Source organism: Balaenoptera acutorostrata, chromosome 11 (assembly GCF_949987535.1).
Source record: "Balaenoptera acutorostrata chromosome 11, mBalAcu1.1, whole genome shotgun sequence".
Taxonomy (NCBI): domain Eukaryota; kingdom Metazoa; phylum Chordata; class Mammalia; order Artiodactyla; family Balaenopteridae; genus Balaenoptera; species Balaenoptera acutorostrata.
Window position 1 is genome coordinate 11,617,396 of NC_080074.1, and position 24,112 is coordinate 11,641,507.

Below are 24,112 nucleotides of genomic sequence, written 5' to 3' on the forward strand. Positions count from 1 at the left end.
AAATGGATTGAGGCAGAGACGATAATGTGAGAAAGGCTGCTGCCTTTAGAACCTAGGATGGCTTTATCCATCTGAGCTGGGCTCAAGACAGGGTGCTGTCTGCTCCCCTGATGTCAGCAGGTGTCTGGGAGCCAAGAGAGCCCTTAAACACTCTGCAGACCAACCTCTCTCTGCTTGTCCACACACATCCCCCAGCACAATCCGAGAAGGCAGAGTCCCAGGTACTGCCCGTTACCAATTTCTACCAGATTTTCCGACTTTCACAGTCATGACCTTGGAGTGTCCTGCTCCCCTTTATAACTCCAGCTTCACAGGGACGAAACCCTTCCTTGATTTTCTCTGAGCACCACTGAGATGGGACGGAATTTTCAAGGGAGGGACACAAACTCAGGTGGCCAAGAGCCCTAATCACCTGGATTTACAGAGCTCCAACCCTGGCTTACTTGCCAGAGTCCTAGCTCCATCTAGGACCACCCTGGCTCTCAGAGTCCACTCTCAGCCCCTTGCACCTTTCACATCCTCCACCTTTCCTTCTCCTTTGTCGGTAGCTCCTGACTTCCCCAGCAAGGACACTGAGTCCGGCCTCAGAGACCTTCCTGGGAAAGCCAGGGGTGCTCAGGGTCTGGCACTCTCTGGTTCCCCACGTTTCCATTCACAAAGCCACTCTGGGGTCCTCTCAGTGGGAGGACTGGGTCAAGGGTAAATTCCTCACAATGATAACCACCCTGATTATCATTTCTGTATCCTCCAAACCCCTTACTCAGAGAGGGTCTCATTTAGTATTCAACACAGCTTCCTCCTCAGCTCCATTTTACAGATGAAGAAACTGAGGACCAGAGAGGCGAAGCGACTGGCTCAAGGTCACACAGTGGGTAAGTGGCAGGGACCCAGGGCTGTCTATCTTCAGTAGTGAAATTGTACTTAAATACAGGCGGGAGGGGAAACAAGGCCACAGGCTCAAGATCTGGCTCTCAGGAATGGGGCCAAGATTCCTTCGAGTTAATACACATCATCTCACAGGGCTGACCTCATAAATATCATTAGATCCTGCAGCCTCCACCCAGCCTGCCAGGGCCCTGGACGTGAGGAACTCTGTATCCTGTTCCCGGCCACAGCATGTGGAAATAGTGTGAACTAATGAAATATCACCAGCGAAGCTAAAAGCTGAATGCTCGTCTCCTGGCAGACGGCAGCTAGGAGACTGCTGACCCACACACACTGGCCTCCTTCCCTCCACCAGCTGGGAGGCCAGAGCGGGCTTTAGGAAGAACACTGGATAGGGGTGGGAGCAGACAGACCAGGCTCTGGTCTCTACATGCTGTGTGACCTTGGGCAAGTGACTTGATCTCTCTGAACTTAAGCTTTTTCATCTATAAAAAGAGGATAATGGGATCCATTTCAGTAATATATACATGGAAGTGTTCAGCTGAAGGCCAGGCACAGTTTGGGGACCAAGGGGATGGAAGAGGCGAGGTCAGTGTGGGGATGTGACATCCATCTATCTACCCAGCCCACCTCATCACTGTTCAGAGTAAGAAACCCTGAAGCTAGGAGAAAATTCCACTAGGCACTGCTGCTGCCTTTAAGTAGAGGACCAAGGGGGTGGGAGTAGCTGCCTGTTAGGCCACACAAGGATCAGGATGGGGTTGGAGATCTCAAGTTCAGAAAGGCCACTTTGGGCCCCAGAGTGAATCATTCTTGAGAAGTTCGGATGTATTCGGTCATCAAACTCACCAAGGACTTAGGGCATAAACCTCCTTAGTGCCTGGCATGCTTGGGCATCCCCCGACCCCAGAGACTAGCTCAGTGAATAGTTCATGGCTTTGGCTGCCCAGAATCCTTTACCTCCTCCCCACACAGTTCCTATGGTGTAGACTTGAAGGCGCCTTGCAGCCCAGGTCTGTGCAACCCTTGTAATTGATAGTGACCAGTTCAGGGGTGGTATATGACCAAACCAAGCTAATCACGGCCAGTGAAACTCAACTCTGGGAATTTTGACCAAGATCTTAGGGCAGTGAACTCCCTTTTCCCCACAGGACTTGGACCTGAAAGTTTACAGCACTGAAGGGGAGGGCAGTGCTGTAATCCTCAGGGGGACAGCCAATCTGAGAAGGTGGCCAATGCAGCACAAGACATTGCTGAGAAATAGAGAGAAACAGCATTCTTGTGGCAGTTGAGTTCTGGATCAAGCCATACCTGAACCTTCCTGGTCTTATCAGTCACATGAGTCAATAAAGGCCTCTTTTGCCTTTTTTTGGCATAGAATTTTTCTTTCTGCTCTGTGACCTTAGGCAAGTCACCTAACCTCTCTGAGCCTTGTTCCCTCATTAGTAAAATCCTGAAGGCAGTGCCTACCTTGTAAGGAGCGTTACAAGGACAAAAGCATGATGCAGTGTGCACTGTATAGTACTCAACAAATGAGTGTGATTATTTCCCCAGACCCTAGCCAGGGATCTTCCTCTAGGGCTCGTCAAGATGCTGCATTCCCGCCCCCCAGAGCTCAGCTGTCCCTGTGACTTGACCTCCCTGATGAGCACCAAAGCTCTGTGTCTAGCCCGACCTCTCTCCAGAGGTCAGAGCTTCTGGGCACGTCCACCAGAATGTCCTCCAGGCGTCCCAAACCCAGCACAAGGTTCTGGCTGGTTCACTACTCTCTGTGTGATTTGGGTCTGTCACCTTGGTCTTGGTTTCTCCACCTATAACATGAGAAGGTTGTAGTAGATGATTACAGAGTTTCTCCCAGCCCTAACATCCTAGGACTCTCACCTCCCATGTATCATCTCCCCAGCTTGACACCACTTCCTCCCCAGACTTACCACCTTCAAAAGCAGTGCCGCCATTCTCCAATGAACCCCAGGTTGAAAACTTAGAGTCAACTTGGTCTTGTCCATCTTGTTAATCACAGCCCCCAAGTCCAGGAGAGTCTCCTCAGAGATGCTACCCTATCTCTACACCCCTCCCTGATGCCACTACCGTCACCCTAGTCCAGATCCTAGACCTACACATCCGGTCCAGCACTGGCTTCCCCATCCAGGCCCCCCTCTGCTCCTTCCATCCTTGGAGCCAATCAGTGGTCAATGAAGGACCGGTGCAGCTTCCCTCCCAATCCACCTCTGCATGGAGGCTGGGCCTCCTAACGTCACTGTCAGGAACTAGACTGCCCTATTGACAACGTCAGTGCCTGGAGATTCTTTTTAAGGCTGGGGACAAGAAGAGGAAGTTTTCATGGTGTTCATAGTAGATACTCAGTAAATATGTGCTAAATTCATTCATTCCCTCATGCTTTCCAAAACTCACCCCTTGGATGGTCATCTCCAATCCAAGACAGACCACCCCAGAGACCCAGTCTCATGAAAGCTGTGGCCATTCTCTTCACAAACGAGCACTTGCACGTGACTTTGGGAATATAATTTCAGAGGGTTCTTAGTCCCGCAGTCCATCTATAGAGCCAAGTTTACCCCTGTTTGAGCTCATTTTACAGATGGAGAGACTGAGATACAAAGAGAGGAAGGAATTTGTTAGAGAACATGCAGACCATGTGTTTCTGGGAGGCACTAGGTCATCTTATGAAAATGCTGGGTCCACTCGCAGCTCCGGGTCCACAGCTTTGAGTAGTCAATCACGGAACCCCTAACATCTCTGTTTCCTCACCCATGAAAGAGGGACCAGGCCTTCACTGCAAGGCTGTAGTTAGATGGTGTAGGAATAGGAACCTAGCCCAGCCCCGTGCATGGAAGACAATTCCTGTTCCGTCCCTCTGCTTGCTTTTTCTCTTCCTTTCCTTGTAGGCTTTTGGAGGCTGGAGATGTTACTGCCATCTCGAGTGGTCACAGAAGGCTTTGTGGAAGAGGAGAGCCCTGCCTGAGCCTCAATTTTGGGTGCTGGAGGGAGTCAGGGTCCAAGGGTTATTAATAGGCCTGGCTCGAGGGGCCCGGGGAGGGTGAATGTGATACAGACACTCAGCACCATGGCTGGGGAGTACCTGACACCAGAAGGGGAGGGGGCCGGGGGCAGAGGGGAGCGCCACGTCCCAAAATAGCCAGAGCAGAAGCTTACCTAGGTGGCCGTCCTACCGCTAGGCTCACTTCCTGACGGGACCTCCTACTGGACCAGCCCTTCAGCGCAGCTTCCAGCCCTCCACTGCCACCTGAGGTGAGTGGCAGCTACTGGGGTTGGAGAAGAATGGAGGTATGCAGGGGGGAGGAGGCCACCTGAAAGGGACAGCCACACGTCCCCTTCCCCCAGTAACACAGGCTGGGGTGGGGGTGGGCAGCTGTGGAGTCTAGGGCTGAGAGTACAATTCCTGGGGTCTCCATCCTAACTCCTGGTGTGACCTGAAGCAAATCCCTCCCCCTGGCTAAGTCTCGGGTTCCCCACCTATAGAACGAGAGGGGTGGAGTCAGACATCTGTGGGTTCAGGTGAGGAGGCCCCTGCCTGGGCAGGGGAGGCAGGAGGAAGGGGTACAGAGGGCTGATGGGCTGACCTAATGACATCCTCTGATGTTCTGGCTGGGTGGACTTCAGCCCAGAGAGGGTGTCAAGTTGATAGGAAGCCTCTGCAGCAGGAAGAGATGGAGGAAGGAGGGAGAAGGATGGGGCCTCTATTGATGTTCCAGCCTCTGCCACAGCGGTCAGTGTTTGGGGACTCTTCAGGAGCCGGTCTCTCATGGCTCAGACATGTGGGACTTGACTAGGCTGGGTCCTGAGCACTGGAGGAGCTCCATGGAGGGGGTCGCTGAACTTGAAGTTAGCACACCCGGGCCTCTCTGAGCCACTGCCTTGCTGTGTGTTTTTAGGCCATTCACTGACTCTCTCTGGCCTCAGTTTTCCCACTAGCATAGCATAAGGATCCTTCAGCTGGGGAAGCAGATGCTCCAACTAGGTCCCTGGAGTGAGCTGAGCCTGGGGGTTGAAATGATAGCACAGAAGCCCAGCATCTCCAAGTTAACAGCCCAGCTGGGGGCAGGGGCAGCAGGGGCAGCTGAGGGGTCCGGGGAAGGCCTCACACTGCAAGAGGTCAGGCTGGGAGCTGCAGCCTCGGCGCCTTGGAAGCCAGCTGCTGGGCTGTCACCTGAAGGAGCTGACTCACAGGGAGGGGGCCAGCTGGGGCCAGCAGCATCCTAAGGTTTCCAGGAAGGGCAGCCGTCCAGGGCCGAGCTGAGGGACACAGTGTTGACAGCAGCGAGTGCGAGGGAACTTGAGCTACACGGCAGCTGGGCTGCTCTCCCCAGCGCCCCCATCAAGGGCCACCATCTCAGCCCACCCACACCTGCCCACACCTTAAGTTGGAGTCTCAAGATCCCGCCACAAGGGACCTGCCATACCATCAACACAGCAGAGGGAGACTGAGGCCCAGAGATGGGGAAGGTCACAACCCAAGGTCACATGGGGACGTCATGCAGCCCCAGATCTAGAACCCAGGCCTCCTGACTCCCTGTCCAGTGCTCTGCACACTTTCGAGACAGCTGGTTGCAGCCTGAATCCTTTGGAGACCGGGGGAAAGAATGCAACTGGTCTCTGGCTGCATAAAGATTAGGAAGTGTCACATTTCCCAGAAATGAAGTTCAGGCCGTAAAACCTGCTTCGTTTGTCTAGAAAGTGTAGTCTGAGGGTGCCACCCTCTCCCCAAGCATAGGCCTTCTGGTCTCCAAGTGGGGGGAGGGTGTACAGAGACTCCAAGTAGCCTCTCCCTCCCCCCTCACTCCCCACCCCCAGTGGTTTATGGGGGCAGGAGTCTGGACCTGCACTATACTCCTTGGCTCAGGAGACCAGGAAAGCAAGTAGTTAGTGGGGATCTGAGAAGGGTTCTTTGAAAAGTCAGACTACGGAAAAAAAAAAAAATTCGGTTTCCGTGTGTGGTCCCCTGGCCAGATGTGGGACGGGGCACCCGCAGAGGGCCCCAGCAGCACCGGCCTACCCGTGCCACCCCCTCCAGTGGGTCAGGTATCCAGACCTCAGCGCTCAGATTTTGCAGCATAAATTTGCATCCAGGACAGACAGAGCGGAGGCTGAGGTAGGAGTGGAGAGGGAATGGGAGCAGGGCCAAGGGGCCCACGAGGGTGTAGGCCTGGCCCCTGCCAGTCCGGTATCCTCCCGGAAGCGGCGGGACATCTCGGAGGTGCGCTCATCCGAGACCCTGCGCCGCACCAGGCCGGCGCCTCCTGCGTGCCCTTGACGGCAGGAGAACCCTCCAGACCCGGCTGGGGACGCGGGCGCCCGGTCAATTCCAGAGGTTGCCCCTTCCCCTGGCGCCCTGGCCGCAGCGCCTGCGATCCCAAGGCCCCCCGGCGGGGCGGGGCGGCAGTGGCAGAGCGACGGCTCGCCAGCCCGCCGGCCCGGCCCGCGCAGCTCGGCGGCGCGGCTGAACTGAGCTGCTCTGGCCGCGCGCGGAGCCCCGCGCCCCCTGGCTCTGCGCCAGGCCGGCGGGCGTGCGCCCGGCGCGCGGCACTGCAGCGCAGGTCATATGAGCAGAAACGATGAGAAAAGCACTTTTTAATCTTTTCGCAGTTGCGCTGCCAGCTCAAACAGTTGCAGGATGTCGATGACAGACTTTCTCAACGCTGAGGACATCACGAAGGCAGTGGGGGCCTTTACCGGTGAGCAGCGCGCTCCCCTCCGCATCCCTCTCCCCTCATCCACCACCCTGGCCCCTGCACCCCGTGGGTCCCGCGGCCGGCCAGTCTTCCCCAGCGCTTCTCTGCCCACGCATCCCGCGGGGCGCTGGTGGAGCGTGGAGGGGGGTCCACAGCATTTCCCAAACTCTGCCCGGGGCCGGACTTGGCACAGGGAGACGGCGGGGAGGCCGTGCGCCCTGCCGGACAACCGAAACTCTCGGGCGCCGAAGGCCGGATGGCCACGCTGCGAGGACCCGGGTCCCGGACCAAGGGCGAAGACAGGGGTGGAAAGCTGCACCTCTGGGTCCTTGTGGGCGCTCGGGGCTTCCTTTGCAAGGCACTTGGAGGGGGCTATAGGCGCATGCTTCGCTCCACGAGACCCCTTTCCAGACAGGTCTCTTTCTTGGCTCCCTGAATGTCCAAGCCCCTTCTCCGGGGCTCAGAGCTCAGCGCCCCCCGCAACGGATCTGCGAGGGAGCGAGGTGACCTTCCCGTAGCTGGCGCTCCGCTCTGCTCAGCCCTGCGAGGAGCATTCTCCGCGCTTGCAACTTCCAGCCTCCTCAGGCACCGAGGGAGGGGAACCGGCAGTCTCATGTCTCCGAGCTGCCCTGGACTTGAGCGCTTAGCTGCTTACCTTCCTTCTCCCTCCTGTCACCCAGCTGGGGAAACTGAGGCAGGGAGAGGGCTAGAAACTTGCCGAAGGTCACCTGGCAGGACAGCAGAGGAATTAGCAGGGGGGTCACCTCCGGATCTTGTCCCTGCCCTCTCCACCCCTCCCCCGTCTAGTGTCTGAGGTGGACAGAGCAGCTTTCCTCCCCTCCAGCCCAGGGAGGGAACAGTGAGTCTTCGTGTGATCGCCCCTACCCCGCCACCCCCGTCCCACACACACACATAAGTTACTTGGTCTAAAGTTTCCTTTCTCAGGTGTCCTTAAAAAGGAGCTTGGGACATAGAAAATTGGAGGAGGGCTCCCATTTCCTTTCTCTTGGCAACCCCTCCCCTGGGCATGAAGAAACTCTGGGAAGGCACCCTCCCAGGGCACTGCAATAGCCCACCCACTTCTCCTTGACCCATCTTGCTCCCTCTGAGAAGAAACCCAACTGGGAATTCTTGGGGAGCCTTCCAACACCCGCCCCCATTCCCACCAGAATGGATTTCTGCAGCAAAGCTGGGACTTCTGGGTCCTCCCCTTCCTCCTCCTACTGTGTGACCTTGAGAGAAACTTGTCCTCTCTGTGTTGATTTTCTGGCGACACAATCTATGACCAAGAAAAAGGTCGACCCTCCCTTCTCCCCTGCAGCATACACACATCATGTTCACAGCGCCTCCAATTCCCCTGCCCACCCCGACTCAGCCGCCACCCAAAAGGCTTCGTGGAAACCAGGAAGCCCCTCTGCCTTCAAATGCTACCCCCACCATTAGTGAAGGGTACAGTGGAGGGTGGGGGTCCAGGTGGAGAGCCAGGGTGATCTGGGTGCAAGGCCACCTCTGCCACTGTGCGACCTCGGGCCAAGCCCCCTCGCCTGGCCTGGGCTCCCTCAGCCCTCCCGCGGAGGTGTGCCTCTTCCATCCCACAGGACTGGCCCTGCGGAGGCGATCAAAATGCTGTGACACCCACATTCTCCCACCCTTCCCCAGGCCCCTTGTCTGCCCTCATTTTCACCCCCTCTTTCCACCCCCCAACAGCTGTCGACTCCTTCGACTACAAAAAGTTCTTCCAAATGGTCGGACTGAAGAAAAAGAGCCCGGATGACGTGAAGAAGGTATTCCACATCCTGGATAAAGACAAGAATGGCTTCATCGATGAGAAGGAGCTGGGGTAAACTGAGGCCTGCAGGGGCTGCCCAGCCTGCGGCTCTGGGGGAGGGGCTGGGGGCTGGGGCTCTTGCTTCGGAGTTCCTGTTCATCTGCCCGCCTCTCTGCACCCTTCACAGAAAACAACCATCCGTGCCTGATCGCTGTTGCTTCCGGAAAATAAAATCCTCAGCACAAAGTGCAACTAATGAGATTAAATGATAGCCACTTAATATTGCTAATGCAATGATGCTACTTAATAATTGAATACCACCCAAGAGGCGGCTTTTCTCGTTGCCTAGCACCATAGACAAGACAGAGAGCGCTCCCTTGAGTATTTCATTGATTTTCATTCCTCTAAAAGGCAACTTCTACCATCCTGCAGACCCTTACCCTTCCGTACCAGCAGCTAGAACAGTTTCTGGGCAAGTCAGGGATGCAGAACCAGCTTTGGGGGTTCAGGAGTCCTAGGAGCAAGACAGAGAAGGTTATGACTAGGAAAATGCAAGATGACATCAGCAAAAAAACCTCCCACCGTCACCCTCTTGGCCACCCGGCCCATGTCTGCCAACCCTGCTGTGCTTTCTGTAACACTCTGGCCAAGACTGCCTCGAATTTTGTCAGAAAGAGAAGGGAGAGGGTGCAGAGAGGGGCTTTTCCAGTAGGGACTTCCCCATCCATCCTGTGTCTCCCCTAAACCATCCCACAAGGGTAACCTTTGTCTAGAACCTTCTCCTCCACCCTCCCATGCCCAATGTGCACACACACGCACGCGCACACACAGATGCTGCCTTCTACCTATCCTCCAGACATCACCTTCTCCAGGAAGCCTCTCCTGACTCTTCCCCTCACCCCCAGGTGGATGGATGCATCCTTCAAGCACTGCTCTCCACCTCCCCATCATTGCCTCCATCACACTGTGTGGTCTCTCCCAGAGTACGTGGCCTCCTCCCTGTTTTTTCAGGTGGCTTCCTAAGACCACCTCTGTGCCCCCCGTTTCCAGCATGACCGTGCCACAGAGAAGACACTTTTGTGTTTATTGTGTTGGCTGAATCAATAAACAAATGTAGGTGCCCTGGCTGAAGTGAGGGCAACCCTTCACAGAGGACAGCCTGTCCTTCCCTGCACACCTACCCGCGAAGCATAGGCATGGTGGGGCTACCTGGCCCAGCACAACTGCACACATGCTCGCTGCTCGCCCCCTGTCCCAGCCGCCTGCTTCCCCGGTGCACACGCCAGCCCACCATCCACACGGTGCTCCTGCAAGGCGACCCTGGCCTGACTCCCTCCCCACTTTCTCCCTTTCCTCCTCCAGAACCATTCTGAAAGCCTTCTCCCCAGATGCCAGAGACCTATCTGCTAAAGAAATCAAGATACTGCTGGCTGCTGGAGACAAGGAGGGGAATGAAAAGATTGGGGTCGATGGTGAGTAGCCATGACCTGGGCATGTGGTGGATCTCAGGATGTTTGGATGCTAAAGGCTCAGAGCTATGTCCCTCCACCATGGGAAGGGGAGAAGGAGGGGGGGGTCCCCCACTCCCCAAGATTAGAAGAAAGAAGCCAATCCATTAGGTCTGAGAGCTCTTTCATGTAAGCCAGGCAAAGAAAAAACTGGTATATTTTTTTCTAGATTTGAATAACCCAAAAGGAATAGATTCTTTTTTTTTCTCCCTGCTGTGTAAGGAATCCAGGAGAATTTGGGATTTTTCCTGAACTTTGTCTGTACTTTTGCCTGAGTTCTGGTCCCAGCTTTGCCCAAACTGGCTATGTGACTTTGGGCAGTCTCTCTCCCACTCTGGGCCTCAGTCTCCCATCTGTAACCCAAGGAAATGAGGCCAACTGATCCCCCAGGACCCTACTGACTCTCACATTCTCAGATTCCAGGAATGGAAATTCATTATCTCCTATCCTCCTCAGCATCTTGTCCTGGGTGTCCTGTAACTTCGCCTCAAAACCTATTTTGGCTTCACCCAAATATACCATTTCAGAATTGCACGAGAGCCAGGAAAAAACAGCCAGCCAGGGATGAGTTGGGAATTAGGAAAAGGAACATCTGGCCTGACCTTGCTTTTCAAGCTTTGCTTTCAGAACAGACGAGGGGCTGGCGGTCCACCATCCCACATCCTTCTCCATTCAGATCTAACCAGCATTCACATCCCAGCATCATTATCTTTCTTAGCAGCACAACATCCTTGGGAATCATATCCATTTTGCAGATGGGCAAAGTGAGGTTGAAGGTGCTTGGCCTGTTCAAAGATCTAGCACATACGTGGGGGAGCGGGGATTTAGAACCAGTTCTGAATATCTCTGTCCAATATTCTATGCCATATCAGTGCTGGTCCTCGTGATGGTCCTTTCTGCCAATTTAAGAGAAGACTATGTGTACGTGCTCGGCCTCTGGGCCCGTGCTGTCTGGGTTCAAATCTCAGCCCAGCCACTTGCTAGCTGTGTGATTTGGGGCGATTCAAATAACTACTCTGGGCCTCAGTTTTCTCGTCTCTGAACTGAGGATAACGATTGTTCTTATAGGATTGTCAGAGGATTACATTTGTTAATGTGTGACGTGTGTAGAACAGTGGCACAGAAGAATTGCTGTATACATGTTTGTTAACTACTTTTTTAACAGGGGCTAGGTTGTATGCATCCTTGTATCCCCAGTGTCTAGCCCATACCCAACCCAAAGCAGGCACTTAATAAATATCTGTAGCTTGAGGGTGAAGTCCAGCCCCCTATGCCCTACTTGCTCTCTGCTCTTCACCAGCTGTGACCTTGACCATCACCTCTCCATACCTAGGTTCCAGTGTCTGACAAACGGGGTGCACAGTTTTATCCTAAGACCTGCTTGGGCTCGTTGTGAAAATTAAGCGGCTGCCAACACAAAATAGCCTTGGGAAATGTACAAGGAGTCTGAACGTGGGCATAGTTTATTAAATTTTTATGCCAGAAACGAGAATGGAGAAACTCTAGAAAGGTTAGATGCAATGAGCCGCCTGACCTCCTGATGCCAGCTGCCCTTCTTGTGGCTGGGAAAGAGGGAGGTGGTTTTAAAGGAGGTGAAGCAGAGGGCGCTGGAGGGAAATGGGTGGCTGGTCTAGGTGATTCCAGCGAGAGGTGTGTCTCTCCCACACCCCCATCCTCACTAAGTCACTTATCGGACAGTTCCACCCCGAGCTCGGTTCCCCCCGTGACCCCAGCTCAGGCCTTTGGACCTCCCTCCCATTTTTATTTGCAGCCAATAGGCTACAGCTCAGAAGCAACCTACACGGTGAAGGAAAACCAGGCCAGATCCTGGCCTGCTTCCCTGCCTCCCTAACTGCCCAACTCACATCTTAAAGCACTAACTCAACTCTTCCATCAGACCCAACAGATATTTACTGAGTAGCAACCCTGTGCTGGGCAGTGGGGGAAGCAAAGTGGAATTAGACCCAACCCTCAGAGGCACCACTTCTTGGCCAGGTGCCCCTGAGCTCACTGGGATTTTGTGAGGATTCCGTGACACCATGTATGGCAGTGTTAAGTGCAATGCCCCGCGCACAGTAAGTGCTCAGTAAACAGCGGCTGCCACACTATTTCTATTCTACCTGCAAGATGTTTACAGCTCTAGGATTTATACACAAACACACAGTAATACCAGGCAGAGGCCAGGAGGTGCAGACGAGCTCTTCAGAGAGGGAGACAGTGGGCACTTGTGCAGATCTGGAGACCACAGGCAGGGCTGCCACAGGCCAGGAGGGCAAGTGGAGGGAGGTCCAGGCGAGGCCTTGGTATCAATCAACATAGGCACTAAGGCTGGGAAGTTTAGGGCATGTTTAGAAAGGGGCAAGAAGACTGGTTTGCTGAGGGTGGGAGGGGAGAGAGAATTATTACCAGGGTGAGGAACGTGCGCCCGGCCCGATGCTGGACTCTGCACACGTGTCACCGCATTTGACCTTAGGATGACAAAAGGACATAGATGCAGATGCAGAAAGAGCAGCTCCGGTGCCCAAGGTGACATGGATTCAAACCCAGGTCTGTCTGCCAGCACAGTCCAGGCTCAGGCCAACCTGGTGAAAGTCTGGAAATCAGGGCAGAACAAAACAGGGGGGCAAGAGATGAAATGGGCAATGAGAACAGATCACCCGAGGCAGGGGGGCCCACACCTCATGCTTTTGAGGTGGGAAGATGCAGACACACCCCCTCCCTGCTTCCGCCCCCAAACACAGTACTTTATCCGGAGGGCGACAGGAAGGATGGGTGTGATGGTGCCTAATAAACAGCGGGATGGGAAGAAGAGCCCTTCGTGGGCCCAGAACTTTCTATTTTAGACTCTCTGCTTTGCTGCCCACTCCCGCTAAAGGCCAAAGAGGCTGAGGCCTGTCCACCAGCTGGAGGATGCCTTCAACTCCTGGTAGGACCTGGGACAAGTCACAGAACTTCTCTGACCTTCAGCTGCCCGCTCTTTAAAATCAGGGGTCAGATCGCTGGCTGATCACCGGGGTCCCTTCCAGCCCTGGGACTCTCCAGGTGCCCCAGTGCATACACCTCTAGACAGAGAACCAGGTTGGCACCTAGGCTCAGCTATGTGACCTTGAATAACGATAGCAATGACATCTAACTTCATGGAGTCCTCTGTGTGCCAGGCACTTTGCTTAGCGTTTTACTCATTTAATCTTCCCAGCTTCTTTGAGGATACTATTACTACCCCCATTTTACAGATGAGGACACTGAGTCTCAGAGAGGCTAAGAGTTTGCCTAGGAAGAAACAAGGTCAAGCTCTGAGTTCAGGTCTGTCCAGATCCAAAGCACATGCCCTGTGCTGCCTGCTTCATTCATTCATCCATTCATTCAAAGTCAAAGAGCATCTACTGTAGACGATTTTATTTCTTGACTTATTGCTTGCTTCTCTCTCTCCCACTGGGTTGGATGTCATGTCCACAAGGGCAGGAACTTTGTTTTGTTCAGCTCTGACCCCAGCACCTAGAATAGGGCCTGGCACATAGGAGGGGCACAAGAAAAGTTTGATGAATGAATGTGTCCAGTTCTGGGGATGCAATGATGAGGAAGTATGGTGTATACGGAGAGGTCCACAGGCTGAGGGTGGAGACCCACTTGGGCTGGGGCTTGCAGGTGCTAGGGGATTCTAGAACCAGGGATACTGCCTCCGTCTCTAGCTGCTTGCCCTTCTGAAGGTGAGTGATATTTACCAGGTCCTTTAGGATCACAGGTTGATGGGAGTGGGTAGAAAGACAAAGTTCTAATAATACCCCTTTGCTTTCCCACTTCTGGGCAACTACTTCCAGGAAGCTCAAAGACTTTTATAGATGTGGTCGATTGATTCTCGATGGCCACACTTGAAAACCTGGTGTAGAGCTGGTAAAGGGGGGGTTTAAAGCAGAAAAGGAGGGAGAAGGTGATCAAAGTTGGAAGGTGCCCCCAAACCCAGGGATCAGTAACAGGCGAGACTAGTAAGTGGCAGGTTCTCTCTCAAGTACCTGTCCTTCCCCACGGCGGGTCTCCAACAGCACCTGGCATCAGAATCACGGACGGCTTTTCACGACACAGATGGCTGGCTGGGCCCCATCCCCAGAGTTTCTGATTCCTTAAGTCCGGGGTGGGGCCCAAGCATTTGCATTTCTACAAAGTTCCCATGTGGTGCTCATGGTCCGGGGACGACACTTTGAGAACCACTCCCTTACAATCATCCTAGAAAATAGATGCCATCCCTCTTCCGGTTTGTAGTTGAGGAAACTGAGGCACTGAGAGGTCAAGAAACATGCCCAGGGTCACTCAGTAGCAGAGCCAAAATTGAGACTCAGAGGTCCAGGCAGGACCCTCTGCCACCCTGCATGTGTCCCCAGCCTGGGTTCTCCATACCCAATACCTGCCCGCATGGACCGTGTAGGCTGCTGGGAATAGCGGGTACCATCCGTGTGGCACTTCCTTCCGTCCTCACAAGAGCATCACAAGACATGCCCTCACTGTACAGACAAGGAAACTGAGGCTCAGGGAAGTGGGGTGACTTGCCCAGGATCACACAGCTACTCAGCATTGGAGCGCTGCTTCAAACCTCGACATTCTCTGCCCCGCCATGCTGTCGACAGGAACTGCATACCCCGCATATACACATGCACGCACGCAATCCTAGTTAGTTTCCCTGAAACCTGATCCCAGTGGCAGATCCCGTTTCCTGTGCTTCAAGCCTGTTCCAACTCAAGAGCCTGTGGTTTGCTTTTGTTTCCGTGGCTGAAAAATTTAGTCATAATGATTGCCTGACCCTTGCAGTCGTTTCCGCATGCCTGAAGGCATTTGCTTTTTCTGCTTCCTTCTGGCAAAAATCTGTTCTCTTTTATCCTTAAGTAGCATATGTAACATGGGAGGCAGGAGGGAGGGAGTAAGCCCTCGGACTGAAACTCCTGAAGTCAGGCAGAAAATACAACCTGTAGAGTGCGGCTACCGGCAGTGTGAATGGCCAAGGCTTCTCCTCTCTCTGGACATCCATGTCCTCATCCCAAAGCAGGGTTAAAAATAACCACCTTCAAAGGTTGTTGCAAGAATTGAGTGTTCTGGAAATGGTTCCTTTCCTCTTGTTTTGTGTGCTTTCTCTTGTAAGCTACCTCAAAACCCTTTGGAAATAGTGGAATACCCACTCTCAAAGGAAATGAAATGGAGTCTAAGATGGGAAGAAACTGAGAGGGACAAAAGGAGAGTCATGCCTGCCTCCCTGTAATTCCAGCCCTCCAACCCCTATGGGGTTTGATTTCCAAGCAAGGCAGGATATGCACATTGGGGCCAGCCCGCAGCCCTGATGGCAGAGCCCCAAATCATGCAGTGTTTTGTCCTATTTCATTACATCCTCATCCCAGCCCAATATGGTCTGGGGGACAGAGTCTGTGGTCCCCAGTGAGAGATGTGGAAAGTGAGGCCCAGCAGACGTGAAGTGCCAAAGTCACACAGCAAGCCCTTGGCCGAATGGAACCTAGGTCTCCTGAGTCTGCCACTCTCTCCACCAGGCTGAGCTGGGACATTCGAGTTATAAATGGTTTCTGTGCTTAGCAAGATGCTCGTTTTTATTCCCCTGTGGACTCTCCCTAACTTCCGACCTTATGCTGCACTAGATAAGATTTAGCCAAAGGAGGGAAAGCAGCACTCCTTATATAACTGCCCTCCTGAGAAAAGGAGCAGTAGTGAGGGCAGAAAGACTTTCCTTCTCCATTTATCCCTCTCCTGCCTCTGGAGGTTACAGCTTGATTCAAGAACCCAGGGCTGTTCAACTCCAAGCTCTGAGAAAGAGACACATCCTGCCACGAGCCAGGCCTGAGTTACAATCTTCCTGGCTGAGTGACTCTTGGCCTCAGTTTCCCTGTAAGTAAAATGGGGATAAGAGAGCTGGCGAGGATGAAATGGGACAGCTCGCAGGGCGGTGCCTGGCACAGAGTGTTCCCCCAGGACTGTTTACCGGCTCTTTGCGGCCGTCCAGCTAGACCCCAAATGACCCAGCCTCCCCGTTCTCTGGGGTGGGAAAGCGATCCCTGTTTGCAATACCAATTTATAAGAAACCCAGCCTGGGAGCTATTTAGAAGTGAGGTGATAAACCGGAGGCCGGTGCCTTCATCTTGGTCATCACGACAGAGGGGAGGAGAGAGTCTTCCAGGCGCTGACTCAAAGTTCATCTCATTTTCACCTCGGGCTGTCAGCGGGCGATGCTCTCACCTGTCAGTAGCTTCTAATTTTGTCCAATCCCCACAGCGCCGGGAACGGGGACAAACCTCATTAGGCTAATTTCAGTTTCTTAAGGGACAGGAGAGGAATGAGTCCGCCCATCCTCTGCCCCTTTCCTGCTGCACCCCATCCCCACCCCCACCCCTTGTCTCTTCCTGATTGGATGATGAAGATACCAGCGAGCTGGCCCCAGGGGCCTCAGGTGAGGCTTCCTTGGCAAAGGTAGAGATGTACCTGCATTTTTATAGGAGGAAGGACTCTGGATCCAGCCCCCCTCTACCCAGGAACACTCTCCCTCACACCTCAACAGTAAGATTTGATTTAACTGTGCTCCCTCTGTGTGCCAGGCACCACTGTACCTCGTGTAGTCCTCACTGTTGCCGTATAAGGAGATACTCTCATTGTCCCCATTTTACAGACGCAGAAACTGAGGGGCACAGACTGAGTGTCCGTGGACAGGCGTGTTAGGGATAGAATCCTAACTCAGATGGGACAGACAGTGTCAGAAACTTGCTCTTTGGGTGTCCCGTGTCCTCTGTCTGTTTACATCTTCCTGTCTTAGTTTTGGGATTTTTGTGGCTATTGTTGTTATTATTTCAAAGCCCCAGCCTGTGCCAGTTGTGCTGAGGAGATCCAAGGAACTAACATTTATAAGCCATCTCCTACGTGCCAGGCATCTTTCTGTATTTTCTCATCTGGTCTTCCCAATAGCTGTGCACGTCGACGTTATCATACCCATTTTACACATGAGAAAATTGAAGCTCAGAGAGGTCAGGTGGTGACCTAAGGCCACCCAGCCAGAAAGTGATGGAACAAGATTCAGATCCAACTCCAGGATTACTGGAACGTTGTCGGCAGGTGCCAGGCAGGACAGGAAATGGTGGGGGATGGCAACAACCAGGCCAAGAAATAGAGGTTACAGTGCCATTGGTGGCATCCTCCCCCTGTGCCGGGCGGCAGCCAGGCATCTCATGGACTTGGTTTTAAAGTGGCTGGAGCAGCAATCCCACTACTGGGCATATACCCTGAGGAAACCATAATTCAAAAAGAGTCATGCACCACAATGTTCATTGCAGCTCTATTTACAATAGCCAGGACATGGAAGCAACCTAAGTGTCCATCGACAGATGAATGGATAAAGAAGATGTGGCACATATATACAATGGAATATTACTCAGCCATAAAAAGAAACGAAATTGAGTTATTTGTAGTGAGGTGGATGGACCTAGAGTCTGTCATACAGAGTGAAGGAAGTCAGAAAGAGAAAAACAAATACCACATGCTAACACATATATATGGAATCTAAAAAAAAAAAAAAAAAATTTCCAAAGAACCTAGGGGCAGGACAGGAATAAAGGCACAGATGTAGAGAATGGGCTTGAGGATATGGGGAGGGGGAAAGGTAAGCTGTGACAAAGTGTGAGAGGCGCTGGACATATATCCACTACCAAATGTAAAATAGATAGCTAGTGGGAAGCAGCCACATAGCACAGGGAGATCAGCTCGGTGCTTTGTGACCACCTAGAGGGGTGGGATAGGGAGTGTGGGAGGGAGACACAAGAGGGAGGAGATATGGGGATATATGTATATGTATAGCTGATTCACTTTGTTATAAAGCAGAAACTAACACACCATTGTAAAGCAATTAAACGTCAGTAAAGATGTTAAAAATAAATAAATAAAGTGGCTGGAGCCAAAGAAGCATCTTGATAATAACAGCTACCAAATGCTGCATGCTGGCTATGGATCAGGCCGGCGACAAGGGATTTAGTGCTGGTTCCTCTGAACAACCCAAGGAGGCCCACTTTGCAGATGAGGAAACAGGCTCAGTGAGGTGAAGTATCTAGTCCCAGGTCACAGAAGCAAGAAATGGGAGTTGAGGGTTGACTCCCAGCTCCCTTGCTCCAAACTCCGGAGGAGAGCTAGAAAGGCATCTTCTAGACCCGAGGCTGCACAGATAAGAAAACAGAGACCTGGAAGTGTGAGGTGTCTTGTCCGAAGACACGAGTGAAAAGCAGGACCAAGACCAGAGCCCCATCCTCTGCTGCCCATTCTCCATCCCGGCGTCCTACCGCTAAATCACTTGACCTAGACTTTACAGGGTCTTTGTATGTTTGCTCATTTGTTTTTCTCTCAGGAGAGACCTAGATGTTTTAGAGGAGACTTTTTTTTTGATAGGAGGGCATTAGTTAATTGGCTGGTTCTGAGCTCTGCGCCAAGAGGTGTACAAAATGTACAAAAGAGGTGACTCCTGCCTTCAATTTGTCTCCAAAGTGCCCTGCTCCAGGTTCTGGGTGGACAAAATTAGAATCCTGTGTTCTCTTCAAAAAGCCAGGGCATGTGCCACTGTGACACCCGGCTGCTTCATGGTGGATCCCAAGGGTCTGTTTTTAGAGGCTTTTGAAAACCCCACAGGTCCAAAACCTCTCCCATAGTCAGGCTCCAAAATGTCTGACCTTCCGCCGCTGGAGAGTCTCTTGGTTGGTGTCCCTTGGTCCCCTTCATGCTGACTGCCCCAAATGCCATCTGGTGTGAAGGTGATGGTCAGGCTCTTTGCTGAGGGGCAGCCCAGAACCCGTAACTTCTAGGGTGAGGACTGGGGGGAGGGGGCAGGTAGACGGAAGTCAGGAAACGGTAAGGACCAACTTCCCCTCTTGCCAATCACTCCATGAGCTGGTGTTGGTGGACGGACTCATGTCTCCTTTATCCCAGGACAGAGCAACTCAGTGCCCAAGGACAGGCTTTACTGGCTCTGGCCAGTTTTCCAGATCAAATGGCAGGTTAAAGCTGGAGAGAGTTCATGCTTCCAGCCAATCTGGGATGCTAGCGCCATCAGGAACGGCCTCTCCACCTTGATGTAGGGGGTGTTCATGGGACCTCAGGCCAACTCCTGCCCCTGCCCCTTCTTTTCCGCGTGACCCTGCCACTTGACCTCTCCAGGCCTCCACTTCCCCATCTATAGAATGGGAATCGTCCCACTCACCTCCCGGGGCTGAATTATAGGCAGTAAGTCGGTACTTTTTGAACCCTGAGGAGGACTCATGAGCCATGCCATGCATTCATCCATCTGTCCATCCATCTGTCCACCCATTTGACGTTTGTTTATGGGCACCTGCTGGGGGCCAGGTGTGTTCTATTGCTAGGAGAGCGGTGAATAAGATGGACAGCGCCCCCTGCCCTCCTGGAGTTTATGTTCTGGTAGGGGGAAACTGACAAAAAGTAAGTACGTACATAAATAAGATCATTCTCAGAGAGTGCTAAGTACTATGAAGTAATAAAAAACGGCTAATATGACAGTCATGGGGGTGGTGATATTTGAGCTGGCTTCTGTGTCATTCTAGACCTAGGTCAAAGCAGGTCGGAAACCTCCACGGTAAAGAGGGAAGTTTGAATCACGTCCGCTGTGTGATCTTGGTCACGCTACTTGACTCTTGGGCCTCAGTTTCCCGATCTGTAAAACGCAGACAAAAGCGTCTCTCCCATGGAGGAAGTGATCCTTAAAAATAAGAATTTTTTAATTCTATAAAAATCGGCAATACTAATCAAAGTACTAACGATGAAAGACATCTCAAAAGAACCACCTGGCTTAGCGAGGTGCTGTAGGATCAGAGGAGCTCGTGGCTGAGAAAGTGGATGCTTTGACACCTGGCCCATGAGCAGCATTCTTAATGTTTCGTGTTCGGGTTGCATTCCTGTCACTGTGATCGTTCAGCCAGTGATTCTGAGGGTTTTTAGGGCCAGCAGGAGAACCCTTCACCTGTCCCACCTTGAGTCGATACCCAGGCCCCTACATCCAGGCCATCTGCCTTTCCTGGCCTCAGGGACTACTTGGGGACAGGAGAGAGTGGTGTCCATTTCCCGGGTCAAACCCCAGAAAGGTGAGGAGCCCTCCACCTGGCGGGGGTCAGTGGCAGGTCATTTCCATGATGATAGCACGTGTTGGTTTGGGTGGTTTTTGTTTTTTCACTTTGTAATTTTTAAATACTTCTAGCTCTATTGACGAGGTCTAACAATAGTACAGCGAGTTCCATATCCCCCTAGCCCGGCATCTCCTAATGCTAACGTTTTACATAACCATGTGCATTGAAGAAATTACACTGAGAGGTTCTTACAATATGTGCTTCATACTAAGCCTGGGGAGGGTGGGACGTACCTCAGGGGAGCCCCAGATACCTCTTGTGGCCTTTCTGAAGCCACTTCACATTCAGTTTTTCGTTTGTCTCTCACTAGGAATTGTTACCGCCCCCTTCCTTCACTGCATGGGCAGATGCCCAGAGGGGGACCTTTCCCAACAAACAGGGCCAGGCTGGGCCTCGAAGCCTAGCTCTTGATACCCACCTGCGCTGTCCCCACATCACAACACTGCGTTTCCAGAGGCGATGGTGACTTACCTGACACCCCCCAGTGTTTGGCAGGCTGGGGACCTGGCATCTCAGAGACACGTATTGGAGAGGGTGGCAAACTCCTTCTGTCCTCTCTTGTCCCCTGGAGAGAAAAACAACAGAGAAGACTCTCCTAAAATAAATCTTCCAAATAAAGGTCTCAGAAGACCTGGCTAGTGAGTAGCACCCCTTCTAACCAGCATATGAGGGCCCCGCAGGTGAGAGGACATGGAAGGGGGTGCAGCGGGGTTCCCAAGGCGGGCTGAGGCCTCCTGTGCACCAGCACTTCTCTTCTGACTGTCTCTGGATCAAGAAGCAAAGCCGACTTTCCTTCCTTTTACAGACAATGCTAGTGAGGCTCAGAGAGGCTAGGCGCCTTGTCTGAGGTCACACAGCCCGTCAGGGGAAGAGCCAGATTCGGGGGCCCAGGCCTCTTTAGCTGAGCTCGTCCTATCACACAAGAGGCCAGCCCAGCACGGCTATTGGGTCTTTCCTAAATACACGCCATTGCATCCTGCCCTCTGAGCCTTGACCCCTCCATCTGCTTTCTCCTATGGGAATTCTGCATCTTCTTACAGGCCTGTATCAGAAGGCACCTTTCCTCTGAAGGTTTTGCTGATCCCTTAAATGGAAGGCACCTCTTCTCCTGTGATTGCGAAGTCTCTGTGCCTCTCACGTCTTTTCACAAACACATGTGGTCCCCTCGGTGTCAGCTGTGGAGCCAGGAGGTGGGATGGAGGGAACAAAGCCAGTGGGGGCTGCAGCCTTATGGTCCAATGGGGGAGGCAGACAGCAAGTGAATAAGCAAGAATATACTCAGAAGTATTTCGAGAGTGGTGAGTGCTGGGAATATAATAAATAATGGTGAGAGCAAAGAGGATCGCAGTAGGGGTGGGTCACTGCTTGTGCCCTGAGAGTGGTCAGAGAAGGCCCCTTGAGGGGTGACGTTTAAGCTGAGACCAGGTAAGTGAGAAGGAGCTGGCTGTGAGGCAGCCTGGAAAGTGTACCAGGCAGTGAGAACGGCAGGTGCAAATATCCTGCGGTGCGAATGCCCTCGGCGTGCTTGAGATTCAGAGAAAAGGCCAGCAGCACAGAGCATTTCCTGATATCATCTTCTTCCAGAAGCCCCTGGGGTGCAGGGACCATCTCCAGCTCCCCTGTGTCTCCCCTCACCTGGTTGGGACATCCCTTTGTTCATTTTTGTGGAGCTGGATTCAATAGAGGGACATCTGATCAATCCCTGGTGCTGACGCCAGTCTCTGACCTCCTTAATTAATATTAAGGCTAAGCAGAGCAGATAGACACTGCTGGGGAGATGGGGGGGGGGCCACTGTGGCTTGCAGGCAAGCCCACACGGAGGGGCCTGGACCCCAGAGCTTGAATCCTCAGCCGTTTACAACCTGGACACTCTGAAAAGTCACTTCTCCTCCCTGGGCCTCAGTTTTCCCCTCTGTAAAATGGGGGTAATAACTCCCAGATCCCTGAGTGTTTGTGAAGATTAATGAGGATTCAGAGCCCAGCTCGTTCTGAGCACCTGGACGCGCTCACCCCTCTGAGCTGAGGTCACGGGCTCCAGGGTCTGGCTCCGTCCCCCAGATGAGGAGGAGCACACAGTGGTTCCTGGCTGCTCACCAGATCGCTTTCCCCGGACCTTCTAAATCAGAAAGTTCAGGGCAAGGGGACTCTATATCTTCTTAGATCCTGCTGGTGACCCTCATGGGCTAAGACAAGTGGCTATGAAAGAGCTCAGGGTCCGAAGTCAGACACACCTGGGTCTGAAGCCTGGCTCTGCTTCTTACTAGCTGTGTGACGTCATAGACATTGCTGGACTCTGAGCCTCAGTTTCCTCATTTGTGGAAGGGGAATAATGATAAAATGCACAATACGGGATTATGTCAAGAGTCAAATAAGATATTGTATATAAAGCACTTAGAAAAGGGACTGACATGATTAACATTCAGAAAACTATCATCACCACTATCATTATAGTTATTATTACTAACAATTTGTGGGTGACATGACATCGTGAAGCGAAAGCTATGGTAGGCTCATCATTTCGCATCTCACTTCATTCATTCACTCATTCATTCATTCATCCCCACGCTCACTTGCTCCATCACTTCAGCTTTCCCTTCTGCAGCAGATTCAACAATCAAGAGAAAACACCAATGGGGGGTGAGGGGGCCGCAGTCAGGTCCTGGCCGGTCTCTGCTGCACGGACCACCTCTGACTCACCTCTGTCATTTTCTTTTGCAGACTTCTTTGCTCTGGTGGCTGAAAGCTAAGAGGCTCTGACTGCCCAGCTCTTGTCCTTCTCTGCCCCAAACACCCGATCTCAGCCCCACTTGCTGCCCTCCTGCCTTTCTGTTCAGTTTGTTTATGTTATTTTTACTACCCCCATCCCTTGTGGCCCTTGAAGGACACCATTCTTCTGGAAAATGATGGAGATGCAATAAAGGCTGTACCAATCAGATTCTGCTGCTTGAGAGAAACCAGGCCTGGTGGGGTGTCTCTCCTGCCTTGGCCTTCCAGGCTCACCTGCACGGGGATGGGGCAGGATACAGACAGAAAAGATGAAATGGAAGGGAAATTTACTGAGCCCCTCCTTGGCCTTTGGCACGTGGGTTGCCCATTCATCCTTGAAACCACCCATAAGGTAGGTGATGAAACTCTGTTTTACAGGTGCAGAAACTGAGTCTTGGAGAAAGTGATGTGTCTAAGCCCACACAGCTAGGACTTGTGGATGGTTGGATGGATGGATGGATGGACAGATGGATACTCATTAATACTCTTTTTGTTGCAAATGATAGAAACCCAACTCAAAGTAACTTAAGAAAAAAAGGAAGAAAAAACAAAGACTTGGTTATGTTCCTGAATAGTCCAGGGGTAGATCTTCAGGAACAGCTGGATCAAGGAACTTAAGTGATTTCATCAGGATTAAGTCCTTCTTTCCCCATCTCTGAGCACTGCTTTCCTTTATGCTGGATTCATAAAGGAATCTGGGAGGGCAGGCTCTCCCTCCTGATGGCAAGATTCCTCCAGCCGCTCAAGGTGTATATTCAGAATATCAGTTAAAAAAAAAAAAAAAAAGAGCTTCTCTTTTGCAATCACTCCATCAGAAGGCCCCAAATTTAGCCCTATTAATACCAGTAGCTCATGTTTACTGAGCACTTACTCTGCACTGAGCCCTTTTACATGATTCCATCTATACAACAATCCTATGAAGTGGGGACTATTATTCTCTCCATTGTATAGATGAGGAAACTGAGGCACAGGAAGTTACACGTTCCCCCAAGATCACATTGTGAGTAAGTGGTGGGACCAGGACCCCAACCCTGCAGCCACCTCCAGAGCCTGCATCCCTCCCTGGACCAGTCATGGCGACCTGAAGCATGGGAGCCCTGATTGGCCCATTCTGGAAGGTGCCCATCTATGGACACAGGCAGGGTCAGTGACACAGAAAGCTTAAATGTGGAGAAGAGCAGGGGAGAGAGGTCCCGGTGGAAATCAGAGGAGGGGAGGGAAGCTGGGTGGGCAAGCATGGCAGCGGCCCTGCAGGATGGCTTCTGCTCTTGCCCACGACAGCCTGGGGGTGGGAACTGGAGCAGTGTTCTCCCCTCCCGT

The 24,112-nt window shown here is 52.5% G+C and overlaps 1 protein-coding gene across 2 annotated transcripts; it reads left to right on the forward strand.

Moving 5' to 3' along the window:
• Positions 1-5,996: 5,996 nt before the first annotated feature.
• Positions 5,997-22,961, forward strand: PVALB (parvalbumin). Of its 2 annotated transcripts, none has more exons than XM_007165671.1 (5): positions 5,997-6,013; positions 6,508-6,596; positions 8,301-8,433; positions 9,724-9,833; positions 22,745-22,961. In XM_007165671.1, exons 2-5 carry the CDS (start codon positions 6,536-6,538, stop codon positions 22,771-22,773), a joined length of 333 nt encoding a protein of 110 aa, XP_007165733.1. In that variant the 5' UTR covers positions 5,997-6,013; positions 6,508-6,535; the 3' UTR covers positions 22,774-22,961. The 2 variants fall into 2 exon arrangements, with proteins under 2 accessions (XP_007165733.1, XP_007165732.1); XM_007165670.1 differs by lacking the exon at positions 5,997-6,013 and adding an exon at positions 6,102-6,118.
• Positions 22,962-24,112: the final 1,151 nt, after the last annotated feature.